The sequence below is a fragment of the Stegostoma tigrinum genome, chromosome 13 (genome assembly GCF_030684315.1).
Source record: "Stegostoma tigrinum isolate sSteTig4 chromosome 13, sSteTig4.hap1, whole genome shotgun sequence".
In the NCBI taxonomy this organism is placed as follows: Eukaryota; Metazoa; Chordata; class Chondrichthyes; order Orectolobiformes; family Stegostomatidae; genus Stegostoma; species Stegostoma tigrinum.
In genome coordinates, this window is record NC_081366.1 from 62,774,205 (window position 1) to 62,795,101 (window position 20,897).

At 44.9% G+C, this 20,897-nt stretch overlaps 1 protein-coding gene across 4 annotated transcripts in view; it reads right to left on the reverse strand.

Annotated features, from left to right (window-relative positions):
- The window catches only part of LOC125458381 (soluble guanylate cyclase 88E-like), a 135,010-nt gene extending 114,847 nt beyond the window's left edge, over nucleotides 1-20,163 (reverse strand). For all 4 annotated transcript variants that reach the window (XM_048543629.2, XM_048543628.2, XM_048543627.2 and 1 more), the window contains exons 1-3: nucleotides 19,879-20,163; nucleotides 13,522-13,662; nucleotides 3,525-3,664 (exon numbers count right to left, since the gene is read on the reverse strand). In XM_048543629.2, coding sequence (XP_048399586.1) covers nucleotides 3,525-3,664; nucleotides 13,522-13,662; nucleotides 19,879-20,001 — 404 coding nt within the window. In that variant the 5' untranslated portion in view covers nucleotides 20,002-20,163. The remainder of the gene's footprint in view (nucleotides 1-3,524; nucleotides 3,665-13,521; nucleotides 13,663-19,878) is intronic.
- Nucleotides 20,164-20,897: the final 734 nt, after the last annotated feature.

Sequence of the window (20,897 nt, forward strand, 5' to 3'; positions counted from 1 at the left end):
AGACCTTCCCTCCATACCAGGCAACATCCTAGTAAATCTCCTCTGCACCCTTTCCAAAGCTTCCACATCCTTCTTATAATGCGGTGACCAGAACTGTACACAATACTCCAAGTGCGGCCGCACCAGAGTTTTGTACAGCTGCAGCATAACCTCTTGGTTCTGGAACTTGATCCCTCTATTAATAAAAGCTAAAACACTGTATGCCTTCTGAACAGCCCTGTCAACCTGGGTGGCAACTTTCAAGGATCTGTGTACATGGACACCGAGATCTCTCTGCTCATCTACACTACCAAGAATCTTACCATTAGCTGAGTGCTTTGCCTTCCGGTTACTCCTACCAAAGTGCATCACCTCACACTTGTCTGCATTAAACTCCATTTGCCACCTCTCAGCCCAGCTCTGCAGCTTATCTATGTCTCTTTGCAACCTACAGCATCCTTCGTCACTATCCACAACTCCACCGACCTTAGTGTCGTCTGCAAATTTACTAACCCATCCTTCTATGCCCTCATCCAGGTCATTTATAAAAATGACAAACAGCAGTGGACTCAACACCAACCCTTGCGGTACACCACTAGTAACTGCTCTCCAGGATGAACATTTCCCATCAACTACCACCCTCTGTCTTCTTTCAGCAAGCCAATTTCCGATCCAAATTGCTATATCTCCCACAATTCCATTCCTCCGCATTTTGTACAATAGCCTATTGTGGGGAACCTTATCGAATGCCTTGCTGAAATCCATATACATCACATCAACCGGTTTAGTCTCATCTACCTGTTTGGTCACCTTCTCAAAGAACTCAATAAGGTTTGTGAGGCACGACCTTGCCTTCACAAAACCGTGCTGACTATCCCTAATCAATTTATTCTTTTCTAGATGATTATAAATCCTATCCCTTGTAACCTTTTCCAACACTTTACCAACAACTGACGTAAGGCTCTCTGGTCTATAATTCCCAGGGTTGTCTCTACTCCCCTTCTTGAACAGGGGAACCACATTTGCTATCCTCCAGTCATCTGGCACTATTCCTGTAGACAATGACGAATTAAAGATCAATGCCAAAGGCTCGGCAATCTGCTTTGAACTTTCCCACTCCATAAATATATGTCCCCTAGTATTAGACATTTCAACTCTGGGAAGCCTCCACTTCCTTCCTGTAATGTAGCAACCATAAGTGAATGCAACACTCTAAGCATGGCCTAACTAAAATCGTATAAAATTGCAACACGACATCCGGACTCTTGTACTTAATTCCCTGATATATAAAGGCAATCAAGCTATATGCCTTTTTTAACACCCTATCTACTTGTGTGGCCACTTTTGGGGAGAATGCTTGAACGCCAAGATCCCTCTGTACATCAATGCTGTTCAGGGTCATGCCATTAACTGTATACATTTCCTTAATATTTGATCTCTGAAAGTACATCACCTCACACTTGCCCAGATTAAACTCCACCTGCCATTTCTCCACCCATATCAGCAACTGATCTATATCACATCGTATCCTTTGATAATCTTTTACACTGTCCACAACTCCACTGATCTTTGCATCATCTGCGAACTTACCAACCCACTCATCTGTATGTCCATCCAAGTCAGTTATGTATATCACAAACAGCAAAAGTCCTAATACAGATCCCTGTGGAACACCACTATTCACAACTCCAGCCTGAAAAACACCTTTCCACCACAACCCTCTACCTTGCATCCCATGCATCTTTACCTTCTGGATGAGCCTACCATGAGGAACCGTGTCGAAAGCTTTATTAAAGTCTATGTAGACAACATCCACTGCTCTACCCTCATCAATCACCATTGTCACTTTGTCAAAAAATTCAATCCATTTTGTAAGACATGACCTGTCTTGCACAAAACCATGCTGACTGTCCCTAATTGGGCCATGCTTTTGCAAGTGCACGTGAATCCTATCTTGAAGAATTCTCTCCAATAGCTTCCCAACCACTGATTTGAGATTCACCACTCTACAATTTCCTGGATTGTCTCTATTTCCCTTCTGGAACAGAGAAACCAAATTCGCTACTCACCAGTCCTCCGGGACCTCTCCAGTGGCTGCTGAGGCTACAAAGATCTTGGTCAAGATCCCAGCAAAAAATTCCCAGCTTGTCCAGCCTCTCCTTATAACCTAAACCTTCCAGTCTAGGTAAGAATCTTGTAAATCTTTGTTGCACCCTTTCTAGTTTAATAACATCCTTCCTATAGCAAAGTGATCGGAATAGTATGCAGTACTCCAAATGTGGCCTTATCATTGACTTGTACAGCTGTAACGTGATGTCTCAACTCCTGTATTCAATACTCTGACCGAGTAAAACAACGCTGCGAAACACTTTATTCACCACCCTATTTGTGACACCATTTTTAAGGAACACTATACCTGTACCCCTAGGTCTCTCTTTGTGACAACATTCAATGGGTCCTACCATGAACTGTAAAAAAATCCTGTCTTGGTTTGTCTTACCAAAATTAAACACCATGTATTTATCTGTATTCAACTCCATCTGCCATTCAGCTCACTGGTCCAGTTATCAAGATCCTGTTACACTCTTCACTGTCAACTATACCACCAATTTTGGTGCCCATGACAATTGTTATCAAAATCCAAAATGAGACAAGGAATTGGAAATGTGAAATTCACAGAGCAAGTGTCACAGGACTCAATGTTAACTGTTTTCCCTCCACAGATGTTGCCAGCCCTGCTGCATTTCAACTGCAATTTCTGTTTTTGTGTCATAAAAATATGTCTGATTCATTAATGTCTTTAGGGGAGGAAATCTGTGTCCTTAGCCAGTCCAGCTAAGTGATGGGGTTGACTCTTTACTGCCCTCTGATATGACTGAACAAGTCACACCATTGAAGGACAGCTATACAAGTGATTCCTATGAAAGAAGGAAAGAAACAAGGCACCCAATTTGGGAATAGCATGATCCCACAAAGAATAATGTGATTATGTGATACAGACAACCTGCTTGTTTGAGGGATAGATATTGTCAAGGACACAGTGGAGAATTCCCCACCTCTTCTTTAAAATAGTGCCACATTCACCTAAGGGGTAGATGGGGCCTTAGCTAATACCTCATTTGAAAGTCAGCAGCTTCAACAGTGCAGCACTTCCTCAGTATCACACTGCAATGTCAACCTTGAAATTGTGCTCATTTTGGAACCATGTGACTCAGAGGAGAGTTTTACAAAATGTCTCATTTCTGACATTGTTCAATAGAGTCATTCAATCAGTGACCTTTGATTGTTCTCAACCTTCTTCCTCCTGCACTCGCGTCCCTTGATCCTTCACCTCCCTCATCACCACTCCCAACATCAATAACCCCTGACTTTTCGGCATTCTCCCACACAAATAATTCCATGACCTTTTGACATCCTCCCACACCAGTAACCACTGATCCTTCTCCTCCCTCATTCCCCCCCACAACACTAGTAACTCCTGACCCTTCACTTTCCTCATCCTCCTAACCCCATCATTGTGACCCATCTGTATTCAGTGGTGGTACCTGTAGTGAAGGGTAACTCCTGTGGCTGATTCCTCCTGGCAGAAGAAAGTCGGGGGCTGGACCTTGGGGTAGCTGAAGCGTAAGTACTCATGAAGATTGTCCAAACCGTTCACAAAGTCACGGACATGTCTGCCTAGAACCTGGGGGAATGGGGAGAGAAACATCACATCATGGGAAGGTTTGGGGACAGGGGTATGGCCAGTACAGGATGGGGAAAGCACAACTCAACTGCAAACATATCAATAGAGAATTGTGAGTTGTCCTGAGAGTATGATGAACAATACTGCATGCAGGGGGGGAATTTCAATGTTGGAGGATTGTGAGGAACATGCAGAGTAAAACAGAATGAGGTGATACAGATAAAGAAACAATGCTAAGTGAACGAAATCAAACAGTCTACATGGAGAACATGAACACGGAATGAACAACACCAAATGAAAATCAGTGCGATCCTCTCTCAATCAGAAATGATGCTGCATGTGAAAGATGAGAGGGTGAGGGAAGGATACAGCATTGACGGGACTCCAGAGGTAATGGTGCACAGAAAGAAGGGGAACTCCATCTCTTTGGCCATTCCTTTTACTCTCTCTTTCTCCCTCTTGCTTCCAATCATGCCAGTGTAGGAAGTGCTGCCTGGTTCTGACACTGGACTTATGTATGGAATGTGGTGTGGTGGAAACACCAGAGGCGGACATTTCAGAGGCAAATAAAACTTTGTTTCTTTTGAACAAACAAGCAAAGTCAATATATTTACAGAAAAAAAACAAGAAAGTGAGTATCAAAATTAGAACCTGCCTGTCTCTGACTGAGACCTTGTCTCCCAGTTAACTTAACCCACAGTTAAGCCTTGTATCTCAGACTTAATAGATACAGGTAAATAGATACAGTGGGTGACTGTTACTTATGCTAATAGGGAAGAGGAAAAGGAGAGAGATACAGAGTGAGATTACCTGCTGACCCCAAGACCTATTTCACTTCCCTTCCTTAGAGGTACCCTACACCATTAGCCCCAAAGCCAAACTGGGTTAGAGGTCTTGATGACTTTAGTCTAATCTCTGGTGTGAAAACGTGATTTTGATTGGCTCTTGTCCATCGTCACTGGCTGTAGTTGGGACTGTGTGAAGGGCCGCAGGTACCGATAACAGTCAGTCGGTTAGATGCGTGTGATCGGCCTGGTGAGTACCCTGCTTTTCTTTCTTCTCCAGGTGGTCCTTGCGAGCAGGTTGTTATTGTGGATGGTAGTGAATGCTGCTGGTGTTTCTCCGGTTGGTGTTTCATGCCTCTGGATGCCTTAGATCGCCTCTCGACGTTGAGTGGAAGTTCGTAGTTAGTTGCTGGTATTAAGTGATTAGTATTGCAGTGCTGGTCTCACAGAGCCCGAATTCGCAGTGTCCCATTGAAAGCGCAGGATTCTGGCACACTCGCTGTCTTTCTCTCCTCTTCTTGCTTCACTCATTTCCCTTTTTCTTCGCTTGTTTCTCTTTCTTTCACTCCTGTGCTGGGTTCAGGGTCTCCGGTTGTACCAAACTGCAGCCCCACCCCTTATCTCCTGCTAAATCTATTGAGCTACTGTTCCTCCTCACGGGGATGAATGGGCTTCCTGAGCATTGGAGTAGGTGTGAAGGTTTTTCGATTGAGCTGAATAGGTTTGGATGGTTTTGGAATGTCTGGCATTTCCCTTGGATGCGTATTAGTTTAGTTTCACATAGTGATGTGAATGGTTTTACATCCAAGGTGAAACGGGTTTGCATGTGGCACAATGGTGTGGAATGTTCAGACATAGCAGGAACTGCTGATGCTGGAGTCTGAAATAACAAGGTATGGAGCTTGAGGAACACAGCAGGCCAGGCAGCATCAGAGGAGCAGGAAATCTGACGTTTCCGGCCGGGACTCTTCTTCAGAAATGCAGGAGGGGAAGTGGTCTCTGAAATAAACAGAGGTGGGGAAGCGTTGATAGAAGGTGAATAGTGGAGTGGATAGGTGGGAGAGAAGATGAACAGGTCAAGAAGGCGATGATGAATCTAGTAAAGGTGAGTGTACGTAGGAAGTGGGGATGGGGTTAGTCAGTGAGGAGGGAGGGGCGGATAGGTGGGAGAGAAGATGAACAGGTCAAGGAGGCAGGGATGGGGGGGGGGTGGTTGGTCTTAAGATGAGGTTGGGGATGGGGAGATTTTGAAGCTAGTAAAGTCCACATTGATATATTGGGTTGCAGGGGTCCAAGGCAGAATATGAGTTTCTGTTCTTCCAGTGTCCGGGTGGCATCGTTGTGACATTGGTGGAGGCCCAGAATGGACATGTCATCCAGGGAGTGGGAGGGGGATTTGAAGTGGTTCGTGACTGGGAGGTGTTGTCGTTTGTTGCAAACCGAACATAGGTGCTCCACAAGGAATGTTCAGTATTTTAGTGCCTGAGCACTGATTGATAATTGAATGATTTTATATCTCCGTAGGCTCCAAAGGGTCTGGAGTGATTGAAGTTATTTGTTTCCTGTACACTGGCTTGCACTGTTTTTAACTGAGGTATGAATCAGGGTCTTCCTTTAGTTTCTGTTAGTTACCCCCTCCAGTTATCTGCCCCAGACTTATATTTTTCCCAACCTGTTCCAGCCAGCCTTTTCCTGGCTCAGTTGTAGCCCATGGTTTCTGGAGTCCCCGTGAATTTAATCCAATATAATTTCCACAGCTTCTGCCTTCAGAGGGTTTTCAAGTCCATGGTATGTTCATAAACTGATGGGGACTTTTGCCCTATCTTACATATTCCCCCCTTTGATACTCTACACATGAGAGTATCACTTTGGGTGGGCAAAAATCATTGAGACCTCAAAATCAGCTCCCCAGATTGCCTAAACTAATCTTGTCTTGAAATGGTGCATGGCCTCTCCTGAGGAAGGAAAATAGACAGGATCGGGAAAAGATATATTATACACATTATACGCTTAGCACAAATGTTTACATTGACTTGATCCGTACAAAACCCAAGATATTTCATGTGAGATGCAGCCATGTTTTAATTCTGCCCACATGGAATGTCAGGTTTGTTGCAGATGCTTCAGTGCTGGTACCTGTGAGCTAGCTATGTTGCCCGACAGTGGCCCATAACAGATACAGCATTATCAAACTACAGGAGATCACCCTAATCCAGGTGGGGATTTCAACATCTAACCACAGGTCCCATCATGACTGGTTCCATCAGTTTGGTCATGTCCCTTCTGATCTTCTGGGTAGTCAATTCAAGGGTATAAAAGTGCTTTTGTGAGATTTCTACTACCTTGAACAATGATGTGAGGCTTTCTGGTAAGAGGGCAATAGGGTATCCAAAGTGGGCCACATAGTCTAGCAGGTCAGTGAAATTTTTGCTTACAGCAAGGTGAATCATGGTGGGTTCAGGAATCAGAATAAGACATTCCCGGGCCACTTGAACTTCCGCTTGTGGGTTAGAACAAAACCTGCTATTGCTCGCCGGACATATCAGATGCTGCTTGTACCGGTAGCTGGATATGCTTGTGGTGACACAATAGATCCTATTGCCTAGGTATGCCACCTGTGGAGGAACGTGGTTGTGTGCCATTACCTCCATAGTGCAATTTATACGCTCCGTATCCACAGCTTGGAACCCACACTAAGGTTGCAAGAAGGATTTCAAGTGCTGGGGACACAGTATTACATGTGCACCCTGGCCCCAGCACCCTTACAGGTCAGTCCCCATCATAGAGTGCTCCCACTTAATTACGTAGGGTGGGACTATCTTGAAATGGACATGTAGTCCTCCACAAATGACTCCAATATTCTCCACCCTGTAAACTGGTGAGGGGTATAAGTGGTGTAAAACTGGAATCCAGTGGTTAGACTGCCCACAATTTACCAGGACAGGGCAGGCCTCCAAGGCCAGGCAGAGCTGGTATGGGCTGAGTGAACTGCTAAAGGATTGGAGTGCCATGAGGTGTTTCTTGCTGATCCAGAAGGGACCTATTTGTAACAAAAACAAAGTTCTGGAAAAGCTCAGCAGGTCTGGCAGTATCTATGAAGGAGAAAACAGAGTTAACATTTTGGGTCTGGTGACTCTGAGGAAAGGTCACCGGACCTGAGAGGTTAACTCTGTTTTCTCCTACACAGATGCTGCCAAACCTGCTGAACTTTTCTAGCAACTTTGTTTTTGTTCCTGATTTACAGCATTGCAGTTCTTTTGGTTTTTATTTGGGACCAATTGTAAGTCGTCCAGGTTACTGCGGCGCTCGGCATATAACCAAGCCCCACGCGGCACACACACCTCATTCCTCACGGCCTCCTCAAAGGCGTTCCGCTCCTCCTGAATTAGAATGTTCACTGTCTCAGCATGTCTCTCCAGCTCAGCAATAATCTCTTTTAGGTGAACTGTCATGGCCTGGTTCTCCTAGGGTTCTGCCCCCACCGTCATGTTTTCCTCCCCTAGAATTTTGCAGAGCTGGTCTTTCAAACCCTTAATTTACAGGGCTAGCTGAATGTTGTTCTTGCCGTTGAGGACTGATGACCCCGGGTTATATTCTGTGGCTAAGTCGTTCAAATTCCCTTTTTCTGTCTTCGCACACCCCATTGATTGAGATTCTCTGTGGCAGAAGCACATAGGTCTGTTTTGTCCATTTTCCCTAGGTCTAGTTTGTAGAACCTACGGAATATTTCCCGGAGGAAGGCCTGATACAGCCGCTCAGTCTCTCGTGGGCACCACTCAGGAAAGCAGCTGTCGGTTAAGTTTAGTATTACCGATGCAATGGCATAGTGCATCCCTTTGTACAGTAGTGTGTCGGCCGGGATTAGATCTAGGCCATTCTCAGGCCCTTGGCTGTGGGCGGACACCTATCTGTGTTTATTCTGACAGGAGGGCCAGTAGGTGGGAACTTTTTAGTAGGACCATGCAGGAGTCCAATTTCTAATCCCAGCGGATCCTGTCCCCGATGTCCTGCCATTGCCTGCTGAAAGCAATGGACACTCCCACTAGACAGATCCTTTCTGACCCCAACATGCACAGATAGATTCCCCATTTAGATTCCCACCATTTGTCTCAGCAGACATTAACTCTCCCAGGGTCCCAGTGATCGTCTGGTAGGTGGCGTTGTCCAGTTGTTCCCAGTCAGCGGTATGGTCCCTGGTGACTTCCATCAGTTTCCTGAGTCACTGCCACCTGCCCAAAGTCATATTCCCCGTACAGCTAAGACAGACCTGTTTACCTTCTGCCACTGTAACCCCAGAAAGCCACTATTTTTATTCTTGGGCATAGAATGGATGCCTCCCCATAGGTGAACCCGGCGTGACTGCAGTACTGAGTTGAATTTGACCCCAGCCATCTGGCGCTGACTCTGATCAGGGTCACCAGTACCAGCACCTTGTCCACTTCAGATAAAATTTCCTGATAAAGACAATATGGGAGATAACCTCGCCCTTTGGCAGCGCTCAGGCTCAGCTCCATATTTAAACAGTCCAACATTCTACACATCACGCAAATCTTAGCCCTCAAAACAAACCTACACGTCATTATATACATTCAAACTGTACAATGCCAACTGTTTCTGTGTGGCTAGGCTAAAATCTGATGGCCTGTGCCTTCTGCAGCCACTGGCCAACCAGGGTTGAGACCTGGGCTTCTTCAGTTCTGGGGTTTGAAGGATTCTTGTCAGTTTTTTCCCCTTTCTAACCGGGGACCCTCCCGACTCCCAGCTATGGGTGGGCTGACCTGACCCATGAGGGTCTTGGTTGCTGCAGGGCCTGCAGCCTATGGGATTGTGGCCTCCCCGGCAGGCTGCAGGGAACTTCCTGAGTCCCAATCTACGGGCTGGTTAACCTGCCCTTTGAGGCAGTTCACCTACCCAGGCCCAGCAGTCTGCAGGACTGGGGCTTCCTCTGGGGCTTCCCACCATCCAGGGCCACTATCTGGTTGCCTGCCCCCTTATTGTGATACATACCACCTGGCTGCCTTATTTGAAGGGGCGCTGAACTTTCTTTCCCTCAGCCAGTGTTCCTAGGAGAGGCTTAAGGGTGGAATCCTGCACCTGGACCGTTTTTAAATCTGGGGCCAGTACTACCCTTGCACCCCACTCCACCCCCCTGCTTTGCTCCCCCCCCTGCTATTCTGGGCAGCTGCTAGCAGGTACCTGTTTGGGTTCCTTCTGTGGCCAGTGTGCCAGCTTGGTGCTTACTCTCAGCATAGGGTCGAATCATTACTCTCTGCCCCACCTACACAGTCAGCGCAGGGATTTCCTGCTGGCTCACTTGTGCCTTGTTTGGGTTCACCCTGAACCCTTCTGGCTCTCGTCACAGGCCGCTGTTGTGCGGGGTACGAGAGGCTCTTGTACTAGTATCTTTGGCTGCCATCCGTGACCTTGTGAGTGCAGCCTAGAATGTTTTTAGAAACTCATCAAAGGAGTTAAAGTAACACAGCTCTACTGGACCTGGTTTTCAGGTGAGCACGGGAGGATCTCTCTCCTCAATATTCTTCTGGGCACTGGAGCAATTTTTCTGCCAGTGCCTGGTCTTCCCACACCTGAAACATATGCTACCTTCCTCCTGACGCCACTCTTTTTAACCCCAGAAGTGTTTAATCTTGTTGATTTTTCCCTTGGGGACTTTCTCCTCTCCCCACTTATTCCGAAATGTGAGAGATAATGGTTTTAGAATGGACTCCTGAGTAATTTGGGGGTCCTCAGGGTCGAACCAAAGTTCAGCTTTGGCCTGCAAACTTTTGGTTTCATCTGATTATTTGGGAAGCTCAACTCATTCAATCCTGCCCTCAAAGACTGGTCCCAATAAGCAGAAAAAATGCATTTTTTCTGGGCAAATGACATCGGGGCAAATGAAAAGCAATGACTAATTCTTCTGACAGCTTGTGTACCTGCAGCTTTTCAGTTATCAGGAGCCTAACATTTCCCAAGGGATCAGATACCAAAACCTTTCAAGAATTGAGAGATTTAGTTTAGGAATATTACGACTGCAAACCTCCTCCAATTCTGAGACACTATTGATCTTGGTAGTTCGAGAACCAGGGGAATCCATGTCAGGACTTTTGAAGAGGTTAAGGTGACTGCAGAGGCATGTGACTTTGGTTTAACTCTTAATAAGATGCTGTGAGACTATTTGGTATGTGGGATTAATTACGTAACTATGCAAAAGTGCCTACTAGCTGAAGCCCACCTGAACTTCAAATGGACACTACGACCGGCTACATCATTAGAAAATGTGGCTGCTGGAGGCTATGGTGTGCTGATGGAAGTGGACACCTTCAACAAGCCAAATGAGCTTGGGGACACCACTTGAGTGAAGGCAAATGCATAGTCTCAGTCAGGACTTAGAGGGACTCTAAATCAGCCCACAGCAAAACTCTAAAACAAAACCAAATCTTGGCCAAATGGTTAACATTTTCTTCAGGATGCAGGCTGTCAAGCCATTGTAGTTGCACTTGTATGCGGGCCCAAGACGAAAAAGAGTCCCACTAGGCCTGAATTGAGTAGGACAACTAATGGGCCAAGTTTTTAAAAAAAATTAGCAAAATTTGCCGTGGATTCCAACCCTTAAGACCTCAGCCGGACTGACAACCAATACCAAAGAACCATTATGGATTAAGGGTACAGCTTCAGTTCTGGTCTCATATGTGAAGTAATTGGTTCAGTTGGAGGCAGAAATCAGGAGACTGGAAAGCAAAAAAATCATTAACCTAGTACAATTTGTGGAATGGGCAACACCAGGCATACCAATCGTGAAGTTCAACAGGTCCCAGTTTGGTTTGTGGAGAATTTAAACAAATAGTAAACCAATTTTTACAGCTGGATAAATACTCAATCTGTCACATCGAGAACTCACGTACAAATCTGGCAGGACCGTCTGTCTTTTATGAAACTAGAACATGAGCCTTGCATACCTGCAATTGCGCTTAGATGAGATTCCCAGGCATCTGCTACAATTAATACCCAGTATTGGTTTGTACCAATGTATGAGATTGTCATTTGGGGTACCATCAGCCCGTGGCATTTTTCAGTGGGCAATGGAGAACATTTTACAAGGTCTGCTCCAGTTCGTCATTTATCTGGATAACATGGTAATGACAAGGAAGACGAGTAAAGAGCACTTGGAGAACTTCAACATAGTGCTTAGACATTTCTCCAAGATGGACATACACCTTAGAAAGGTAAAATGTGTGTTCTAGTCACCCAAATGACCTACTTGGGCTTCAGTTGACAAGACCGGGTTATGTTTGTTGAAAGATAAAAGGAGGTACTGGAGTTAAAGTACTTACTACGAAAGGCCTCAATCCTGGCAGCATTAAATTTGCTATTGAAAAAGGGTCAGCCTTGGAAATGGTTTCATAGCCAAGACATAGCCTTTAGGGAAGTGAAGAAGCAGCTATTGTCTAAGCTGTTGGCACACCCACGTGAGGTTTGGTGCTGACATGCAATGCCTCCTCGTATGGTATTGGGGTAGTGTTGGCTCACAGATGGCCCAATGGAGAGGAATGACTAATAGTGTATGCTTCACAGACTTTGGCTGATGCAGAGCACACATGTGCCCAGACAGAGAAGGAAGCTTTGACGGACGGTCAATTTTGGTATTAGAAAATTCCTTTACAGATGTAAATTTGTAATAGGAACAGACCACAAACCCCTGTAGGGGTACTCAACGAGGACAAGGCCCTGTTGCCCATATCTTCAGGTTGAATTCAGCAGTGGGAAGTCCCATACATCTGTGTGTACAATTACATGTTGCAACACTGTCCAGGATATCAAGTAACAATTATGGATGCATTAAGCCACCTCCTTCTGGCAGATTCACTGGTTCTGGTTTCAAACTTTCTGGGCATCTTTTTGGTCACCGCTGACAATAACTGTGCATGCAAAAAGATCAGGTCCTGGCAAAACTAGGTCAGGTTCTATGTTTGGGTGTATGTGGCTGTCCTGAACAGTCATGTGGACCATGTGAAAGCCACAGACGGGGCGGAAGCAAAACATACTTCACCTGTCAGAACGGCCAGAAAGGCTGTCAAAACTCCCTCTGTCTAGCATCAAAGAAACCCTGCAGTCTGAGGTAGACACAGCAAATGTCATGGCTTTGACACCTTAATCGACTTTACTGCCTGAAGAAGAGGGTGAAATTCTTCGAAGATGGTCTGGGCACAAGAGACAGACTATGGTCCAGGACACAGTGGCTCAGTCAGAGGAACTGGACCGCTGCAAAAATGCCCAGGAGAGGCTACAAGAAAAGGAGCAGGTCTCTGTCCATAGACTTGGAGGGGAAGGTACGAATGATTGTAATGAGGTTAGCCAGGTGGACTTCATAGAATACAAGTTCCTTGTTTGGGACTATTAATCTGGTCCAATCACGGAGCCCTGGCTGGCAGATGTAAATACGAGTGTCAGACATTCTGTTCACTCTAAGAACTGGCTCTGAGAAGGCCAGTACTAAACAAGTATAACTGAAGGGTCACTTGATGATAGGATACCAGCCTCTGTGGAGTTATTTTAATCTGCAGTCTCGCCTGTTTCTGTCTTCCCCCTCTTTCTCATGTCCTCAGTCTCCCTCTCACTCTCTCTTTCCCCAGTCTTGCCAATCTCTTTCATGCTCCTTTTCCCCAGTCATTTTGGTGTCTCACTCTCTCTCCCCCCACAGTTCTACCTATCTCTGTCTCTCTTTTCCCAGTCCTGACTGTCTGTCTCCCCTTTTCCCACTCATTTCTATCTCTCTCTCTTTCTCTGGTCTCCCTCTCATTTCTCACTCATTGTCTGTCTGTCTAACTTTCACTCTCTCTCTTTTTCCCCAGTCCTGCCTGTCCCCCTTTTCCCTCAGACTTATCTGTTTGTCTCTCTCTCTTACCCCAGTGCTTTCTCCTTCCTCTTTCCCTGGTTGTAACTCTGTCTTGGCAGATTTCAGGAGAAATGTTGTCTTGTTATCCAATGGAGGCTGTATGATTGACAGTTTTGACACAGATAGTCCCTCATTTATTCCCAAATCTCAGGCAGATACAGGTTCATTCTATTACTCACCTTCAGGATTCTGTCATATCCATACTTCCCCACAAATCCGAGGAAGTAAACTCCCCATGAGTTCATCAGATCACTGTAGGGAGTCCCAGTGACCCCACTGGCTGCCATGGCAATTCGAGGAATCACACTCTCACTGTAAACCTGAAGCAAAGAAAGAGGAACACACGTTGAGCAGTCTGTGTGACACACAGCATCCTGTAGGTTGCACATTCTATCAGAAATAATGGAAACCAAACCCAAGGAATTCATTGAGTAACAGGAAATAGAGGGTCATACTTAATAGATGTGTTTCTTTTCTGGCTTTAGAGAAGATTTGTAGTGAATTTCACCTGTGGTTGACGTTAAGACCCTTGCTTTTCCTGACATATGTTAATGACAGACTTTGGTGTATGAGCCACAATTTCAAAACTTGCAGATGATACGAAATTACTTGGAAGAACTATAAACTTTGAGGACTGAGTAGAACTCCAAAAAGACATTGTTAAGTTGATGGAGTGAACAGATTTGCGGCAAATGAAAAATTTGATCCCTATAACACAACTGGGCAAGGGGTTTGTTAGCTGGACAGCTGATTTGTGATGTAGGCTGCTGCCAACAGTTTGCATTCAATTCCTACACTGACTAAGGTTACCATGAAGGACTCACCTTCTCAACTTCCTTTGCCTGAGGCACGGTGACCCTCAGGTTACTCTACCATTATTTGTTTCTCTTGAATGAGAGAGTGGTCTTATGGGATTCTACAGGCTGTATCTTCTTCTTCTGCCACTGGACTAGTCAGAATAAAACCTGCCTTGGTAGACTTTTCTTTATTTATTCACGGGATGAGGGTGTCGCTGGCTAAGCAACACTTATTGCCCATCCGTAATTAGCCGGAGGGCGGTTAAAAGTCAACCACATTACTGTGTGTCTGGAGTCACATGTAGGCCAGACCAGGTAATTTTAGCAGTTTCCTTCACTGAAGGGCATTAGTGAACTTCTTTTAGCTAACCTGGAGGTTAATCAAATATCCCTATGAAGCTGTGGACATTCCTTAACAACAGAATAAAAGATTATTATGCAAAAGAAAGAAATTAAACAATGCAAGCTATAAATATACTAGACAGTTAGAAAGATCTGACTGCACCTTAAACAGGATGAAGAAAGAGTTTTGGGAGAGCTAGCACCTGGCAAGGCTGGAGCCTGAGGAATTGCATAAGGCCTGGAGATTCAGCTTTTATGAAGGACCCCAACAAATATAGTTTCATAGCTGTCAGACTGGGAAACTGCGCAAGGGCTCTGGAGATCAGGTTTCACTAAAACAACAAACAAGCAGAGGCGGGTCCCCTTTGAAGAGTTGGTGAGGACTTGATGTGCTGAATGGCCTGCTTCCACATTGTAGGGATTCTTATGTTTTCAACCATGCCCTATCTCCATCCCCTTACTAGTTTAAAGCCTCCTGAGTAGCACTAGCAATTTTCCCCACAAAGATATTGTTCACCTTCCAATTCAGATAGAACCCACCCCTCTTAAACTGGTCCAAAAATGTAAATTCTTGTCCCCTGCACCACCTCCTCAGTGACATATTCATTTGGTCTGTCCTCCTATTCCTACTTTCACTAGCACGTGGCACCAATAGTAGCATAGATATTACAATCCTCAATGACCTACTTATTAACCTCTTGTGTTGTTTCCTAAATTCTCTCTGCAGAAGCTCATCCCTTTCCCCACTTGTTTTGTTGGTGCAAATGTGCACAATAATGTCCTGCTGGTCACTCTCCCCTTTGAGAATATTCTGCATCCTCTCCAAGACATCCTTGATTCTGGCACCAGGGAGGCAACATACCAACCTCATATCTCGCTTACGGCCACAGAGATAACTGTCTGAGCCCCTGACTATAGAGTCCCCTATTACAATCAATCACTTGGAACTTGATATACCCATCATTACAAAAGAACTAGTCACACTATCAGAAACCCGGCTGTCAGTCCTATACTCCCCTCACAGACCATCCCCTCCTACAGTATCCAAAACGCCATGTTTGTTTCAGATGGAGATAACCACAGGATACTCGTGCACCATCTGGCTACCTCTCCTCCCACTGCCAACAATCAACCATCTGCCTCACTGTATCTACGGTGTTTCCACCTTCCTGAACTGCCATCCATCACACTCCGTTACTCTTGTAAACTCCTCACTGTCTCTAGCTGCTACTCCAACCGATCCTTATGGTCCTATAGGATTTGCAACCAAACACACTTCCCGCAGACCTAGTCTCCAGGAATATTCAAAATCTCCCAGATCTCTCTGAGGCAAAAGAGGCGGGGGGAGTGTCTTTTTTGGTTATGAAGAACATTATGGCTGTACTTAGGATATTCCTGGAAGACTGTTCACGGAAGATATATGGGTGGAATTTAAAGAAAAGAAAGGAATGATCACCTTTTTGGGATTCTATTATAGGTCCCTAGTAGTCAATGGAGAATTGAGAAGGAAATATGTGAGGAGAATGCGTAGGAATATTGATACGCAGAGGGATCTGGGTGTACAGGTTCACAAATCACTGAAGGTGTTAACAAAAGCCTATGGAATGCCTGTCTGAATTTTTCTTTTTTTATTCATTTGTGGGATGTGGGCATTGGTGGTTAGGCCAGCATTTCTTGTCCATCTCTAGTTGCCCTTGAGAAGGTGGTGGTGAGCTGCCTTCTTGAATCGCTGCAGTCCTCCTGCTTTGGGTTGATCCACAATGCGGTTAGGGAAGAAATTCCAGGATTTTGACCCAGCAACAGTGAAGGAATGGCGATTCTATTTCCAAGTCAGGATGGTGGGGAACTTGGAGGTGGTCGTGTTCCCATTGAAAGGGGCAATAAGTATAACGATAGGCAACTTATGCTGCAGCTGTATAGAGCTTTAGTTAGGTCACACTTGGAATAGTGCATACAGTTCTGGTCACCACATACCAGAAGGATGTGGATGCTTTGGAGACGGTACAGAAATGTTTTACCAGGATGTTGCCTGGCACAGGAGACTTTAGCTTTGAGAAAGGTTGGATAGACTGGATTTGTTTTCACTAATGAAGAGGTTGAGGGGTGACCTGATAGAAGGTCATAAGATTGTGAATGGCATAGATAAAGTGGAAAGTATGAGTCTTTTTCCCAGGGTGGAGGGGTCAATTACTGGGGGACACAGGTTCAAGGTGCAAGGGGGAAGTTTAAAAGAGATGGGAGGTTTTTCACACAAAGGGTAGTGAGTGTCTACAAAATTATGAGGGGTATAGACAAGGTGGATAGCAAAAAGCTTTTTCCCAGAGTGGGGGACTCAATTACTAGGGGTCATGAGTTCAAAGTGAGAGGAGGAAAGTTTAAGGGAGATATGCGTGGAAAGTTCTTTACACAGAGGTGGTGGGTGCCTGGAACGCGTTGCCAGCGGAGGTGGTAGACGCAGACACGTTAGCGTCTTTTAAGATATATTTGGACAGGTACATGGATGGGCAGGGAGCAAATGGACACAGACTGTTAGAAAATAGATGGCAGGTTAGACAGAGGATCTTGATCAGCGCAGGCTTGGAAGGCCAAAGGTCCTGTTCCTTTGCTGTAGTTTTCTTTGTTTCTTTGCCTGGAACATGCTAGAGGAGGTGGTGGAAGCAGCAGCAGCATTCAAGAAATACCTGGACGTATACATGAATAGGAAGGGAATAGAGGGATTCAGATCCTGTAAGTGAAGACAGTTCTGGTATGGAAGGGCAAGATGTGTCAACATAGGCTTGGAGGGCCAAAAGACCTGTTCCTATGCTCTATTGTTCTTTGTTCTCTTTGCTTGTTGAGATTTCAGATATCTGCAAGAAAAGTTAGGTTGTAATGCTAGGCAATTTTAATCTTCCAGACATAGACTGGGACTGTCGTTGTGTTAAGGGTTTGGATGGGATGGAATTTGTGAAGTGTGTACAACAAACCGTTCTTATTCAATATGTGGATATACCTACGAGAAAAGAAGCAATACTTGGCCTTCTGTTAGGTGGTAATGTGGGACAAGTGACTGAGGTGTCAGCGGGGAGAACACTTTGGAGCAAGTGATTGTGATTCTATTAGTTTTAAAATAGTTTTAGAAAAGGATAGAATGGATCAAAAAGTTAAAATTCCAATTTGGAGTAAGGCCAATTTTCATAGAATCCCGCGGGTATGGAAACAGACCATTTGGTCCAACAAGTCCACCCTATGCCTTTGAAGAGCATCCCGCCCAGATCCATTCCCCTACTTTCCCATGTCTAACCCAAACATCCCTGCATGTGATGGGCAATTTAGCATGGCCAGTCTACCTACCCTGCACATCTTTGGATGGGGGGTGGGGGGGGTTGTGTTGGAAACTGGAGCACCGGGAGGAAATCCATGCAGACATGGAAAGAATGTCTGTGTGCAGTCTCCTGTGGCTGGAATTAAACCTGGGTCCCTGGTGTTGTGGGGCAGCAGTGCTAACCACTGGGCCACCATGCCACCCCAAATTTTGATGGCATTTAGACAGAAACTTCCAAAGTTGAATGGGAGAAGGCTATTTGGATATAAAGGGACAGTTTAAAACTGGGAGGCTTTTAAGAATGAGGTAATGAGAGCTCAGAAACAGTATGCTCCTGTTAGTGTGAAGGACAAGGCTGGTAGTTGCAGGGATTGATAAATGAGTACAGAAATTGAGGCTGTGGTCAAAAAAAGAAGGTGGCATATACCAGGTATGGACAGCTGAGTTAATCCCTGGAAGAGTATAGAAGTTTGTGGGAATCAGCCCATCAGAAGTTTCAAATTCATGGGCAATTTCTACCTTTGTTTCACAACCTGTATAGGGTCCTTGCTCATATCTTCAAATTGACATCCCATCTCCAAATGGACATCGCGTCTCTAACAATCTGAAGACTAGAGTATATGGTGTTCCAAGGACATGGGCCTTGCCCCAGCCTTCCTTATTTACACTCATCATAATAGCCTTCACTCCCTTTCTCTGATTGAAGCTTATTGAGCTTCCCCTTAAAGTCTAAAAGCACACAAAGAATGATTGACAATAGATGTGTCAAAATACACAGACTGTGGCAAATGAGGTTTGTGAGCTGCAAATAGCTTTGTTCACAGAAAAGAATAGGAGCAGGAATAGGCCATTAAGCCCTTAAGCCTGTTCCACCATTCAGGAAGATCATGTCTGATATGTGGCTTAACTTCATATACCTGTCATAGATCTATATCACTTAATACCTTTGCTTCACAAAAACATATCTATTCTGGTTGTAAAGTTAATTGTTCTAGCACCCACTGCCATTTGTGGAAGAGAGGACCAAACCTCCACCAACCTTTGTTTCCTAACATCTTACTGAACAGTTTGGCACTATCCCGGTTCTAGAATCTCCAACCAATGAAAATGGTTTGTCTTTTTCTACCCTGTCTTTTCATGTTAATATCGTGAAGACATTGATCAGATCACCCCTTGGCCTTCTAAATTCTTGAGAAAATAGGGTTAATTTCCGCAATCTGTTCCCACAACTTATCCTGGCTGATCTTAGTCTTTGGCATCACTTTCCTGCTCAGTCCCCATATTTCATGATTTTGGCGTGAAATATTTTCAATTTTGGCGATTTCAAAATCTTCTGGGGTAGAAAATTCCAAAGATACACAACACAGGAACAGGATTAAGCCATCCAGCCCATCAAGCCTACTTGGCCATTCAGAATGATCATTAACTATCAAATTCTACAATGCTTTTTACCCGCCCCATTCCCATAACCCTGTACACCAGTGGTAATAAGAAATCTATCAATGGCTTTCTTAAATGTACTCAAAGATTGAGATTCCACAGTCCTCCATGCTACAGAATTCCAAAGATTCACCACCATCTCAGTGAAAATATTTTTCTGCATCTCAATCAGGAATGATTTGTCCTTTACCCTGAGAGTGTTCCTCCACAGTCAGGGCAAAACAACCTCTTAGAATTGAGCATCTTCTGAATCTTTAAGATTTTAGGTGGTCATTCTTGTAAACATTGGAAAATATTGCCCTAATTCACTTTGTCTTAGAAATAGGACAGTTGCAAATCAAACTCTCTGACACCACCCCCACCCCTGTCATGGGGGATAATCGAGTGAACCTGGATGAAGGAATAGATTGTGCTGTTCACACCACGTCAGCCAATAACATGAATGCTGCAGCACATGGTAAAACATTACAAAGAGATATCCAGAAAGATTAGAGGTGGAAATGGTGCCAGATGTGTACCCTAGGTAAAGTAGATTTCTATGTTCTAAATAGTAAGGAGCTAGAAGCTGCAGAAACCCTGGCAGATTTGGCAATTCCAGGAGTAGGATAGATATCAATATAAGATTGCAGCCAGTACAAACACAGGTGGTTTACCTCGTGTGTTACAAAGGAGTGCAGCCTGACATCAGCTCGTTCCCGGACGAGCTTCCACACATCATCCCCATACGATTCTTTGATGAAGTCATGTAGACTTTCGCATAGCAGACCATACATCATGAACGCTGAACAGACCAAGTGAAGACAGAAGGGGCACACCGAGAACAAATCAGCTTCTCACCAGCAAGGAATTGGGACTCGGTAATATTGAACACAAATGTCACAGTGATTCCCTTTACAGAGCCCACTGCAGAGCTAAGGACTGAGGGTTAGGGTGTGAGTTAGATGTGGTCTCCACAGGCGAAGTGACTGCTTATATTGAGAAAGCTGTAATTATAGCTGCAGCTGACATGAGCAAAGCAGCACTCAAGAGGCAGCTGTCAGTTACAAATGACCAGTCTTTTGTCTCTGAGAGGACAGAGTCTGTTCCCTTGACCTCATTCAGTCAACTTGTTCTGGGAGCTGGCAACTTAATGGAGAGTAACAGTTCTTCTCCTGAATCTCCTCAAAGCTGCTAGTAATACAACAGTCCATTTCACTAGAATGTCCATCTCGGGTCACAGAGGCTCCAAAACTACAAGCATGAGCTGCATGGACAAGAACCATCAGCAGTTGACACACACAACACCAGCAGCATCTCTAGTGAGACAAGCATTTTTACCTATCCCTAATCACCCTTAAAAGCTGTGAGTTCCCTTCTTAAACCACATTGTAGTGGATACAGAGACACATGAAATAGGAACAAGACAAGAACATTCAGCCTGGCAAGTCTACTCCCTGATTCGATATGAACAGGACAGAATCTAGGGTTCAATCTCAAAATGACTCCAAGACCTTCTTGGGCAGAAAATTACAAAGATTCACAATACTTTTAGAATGAAGATATTTCTCCTTATCTAAGTCTGAAATAATCATCCCATTATTCTGAAAGTGTGTCACTATTCAAGATACTCCTGCCGGGGTAAATATCCTCTGTGTTGCCTCTGGCAAGACCCTTTAAAGCATCGACAGTGCTG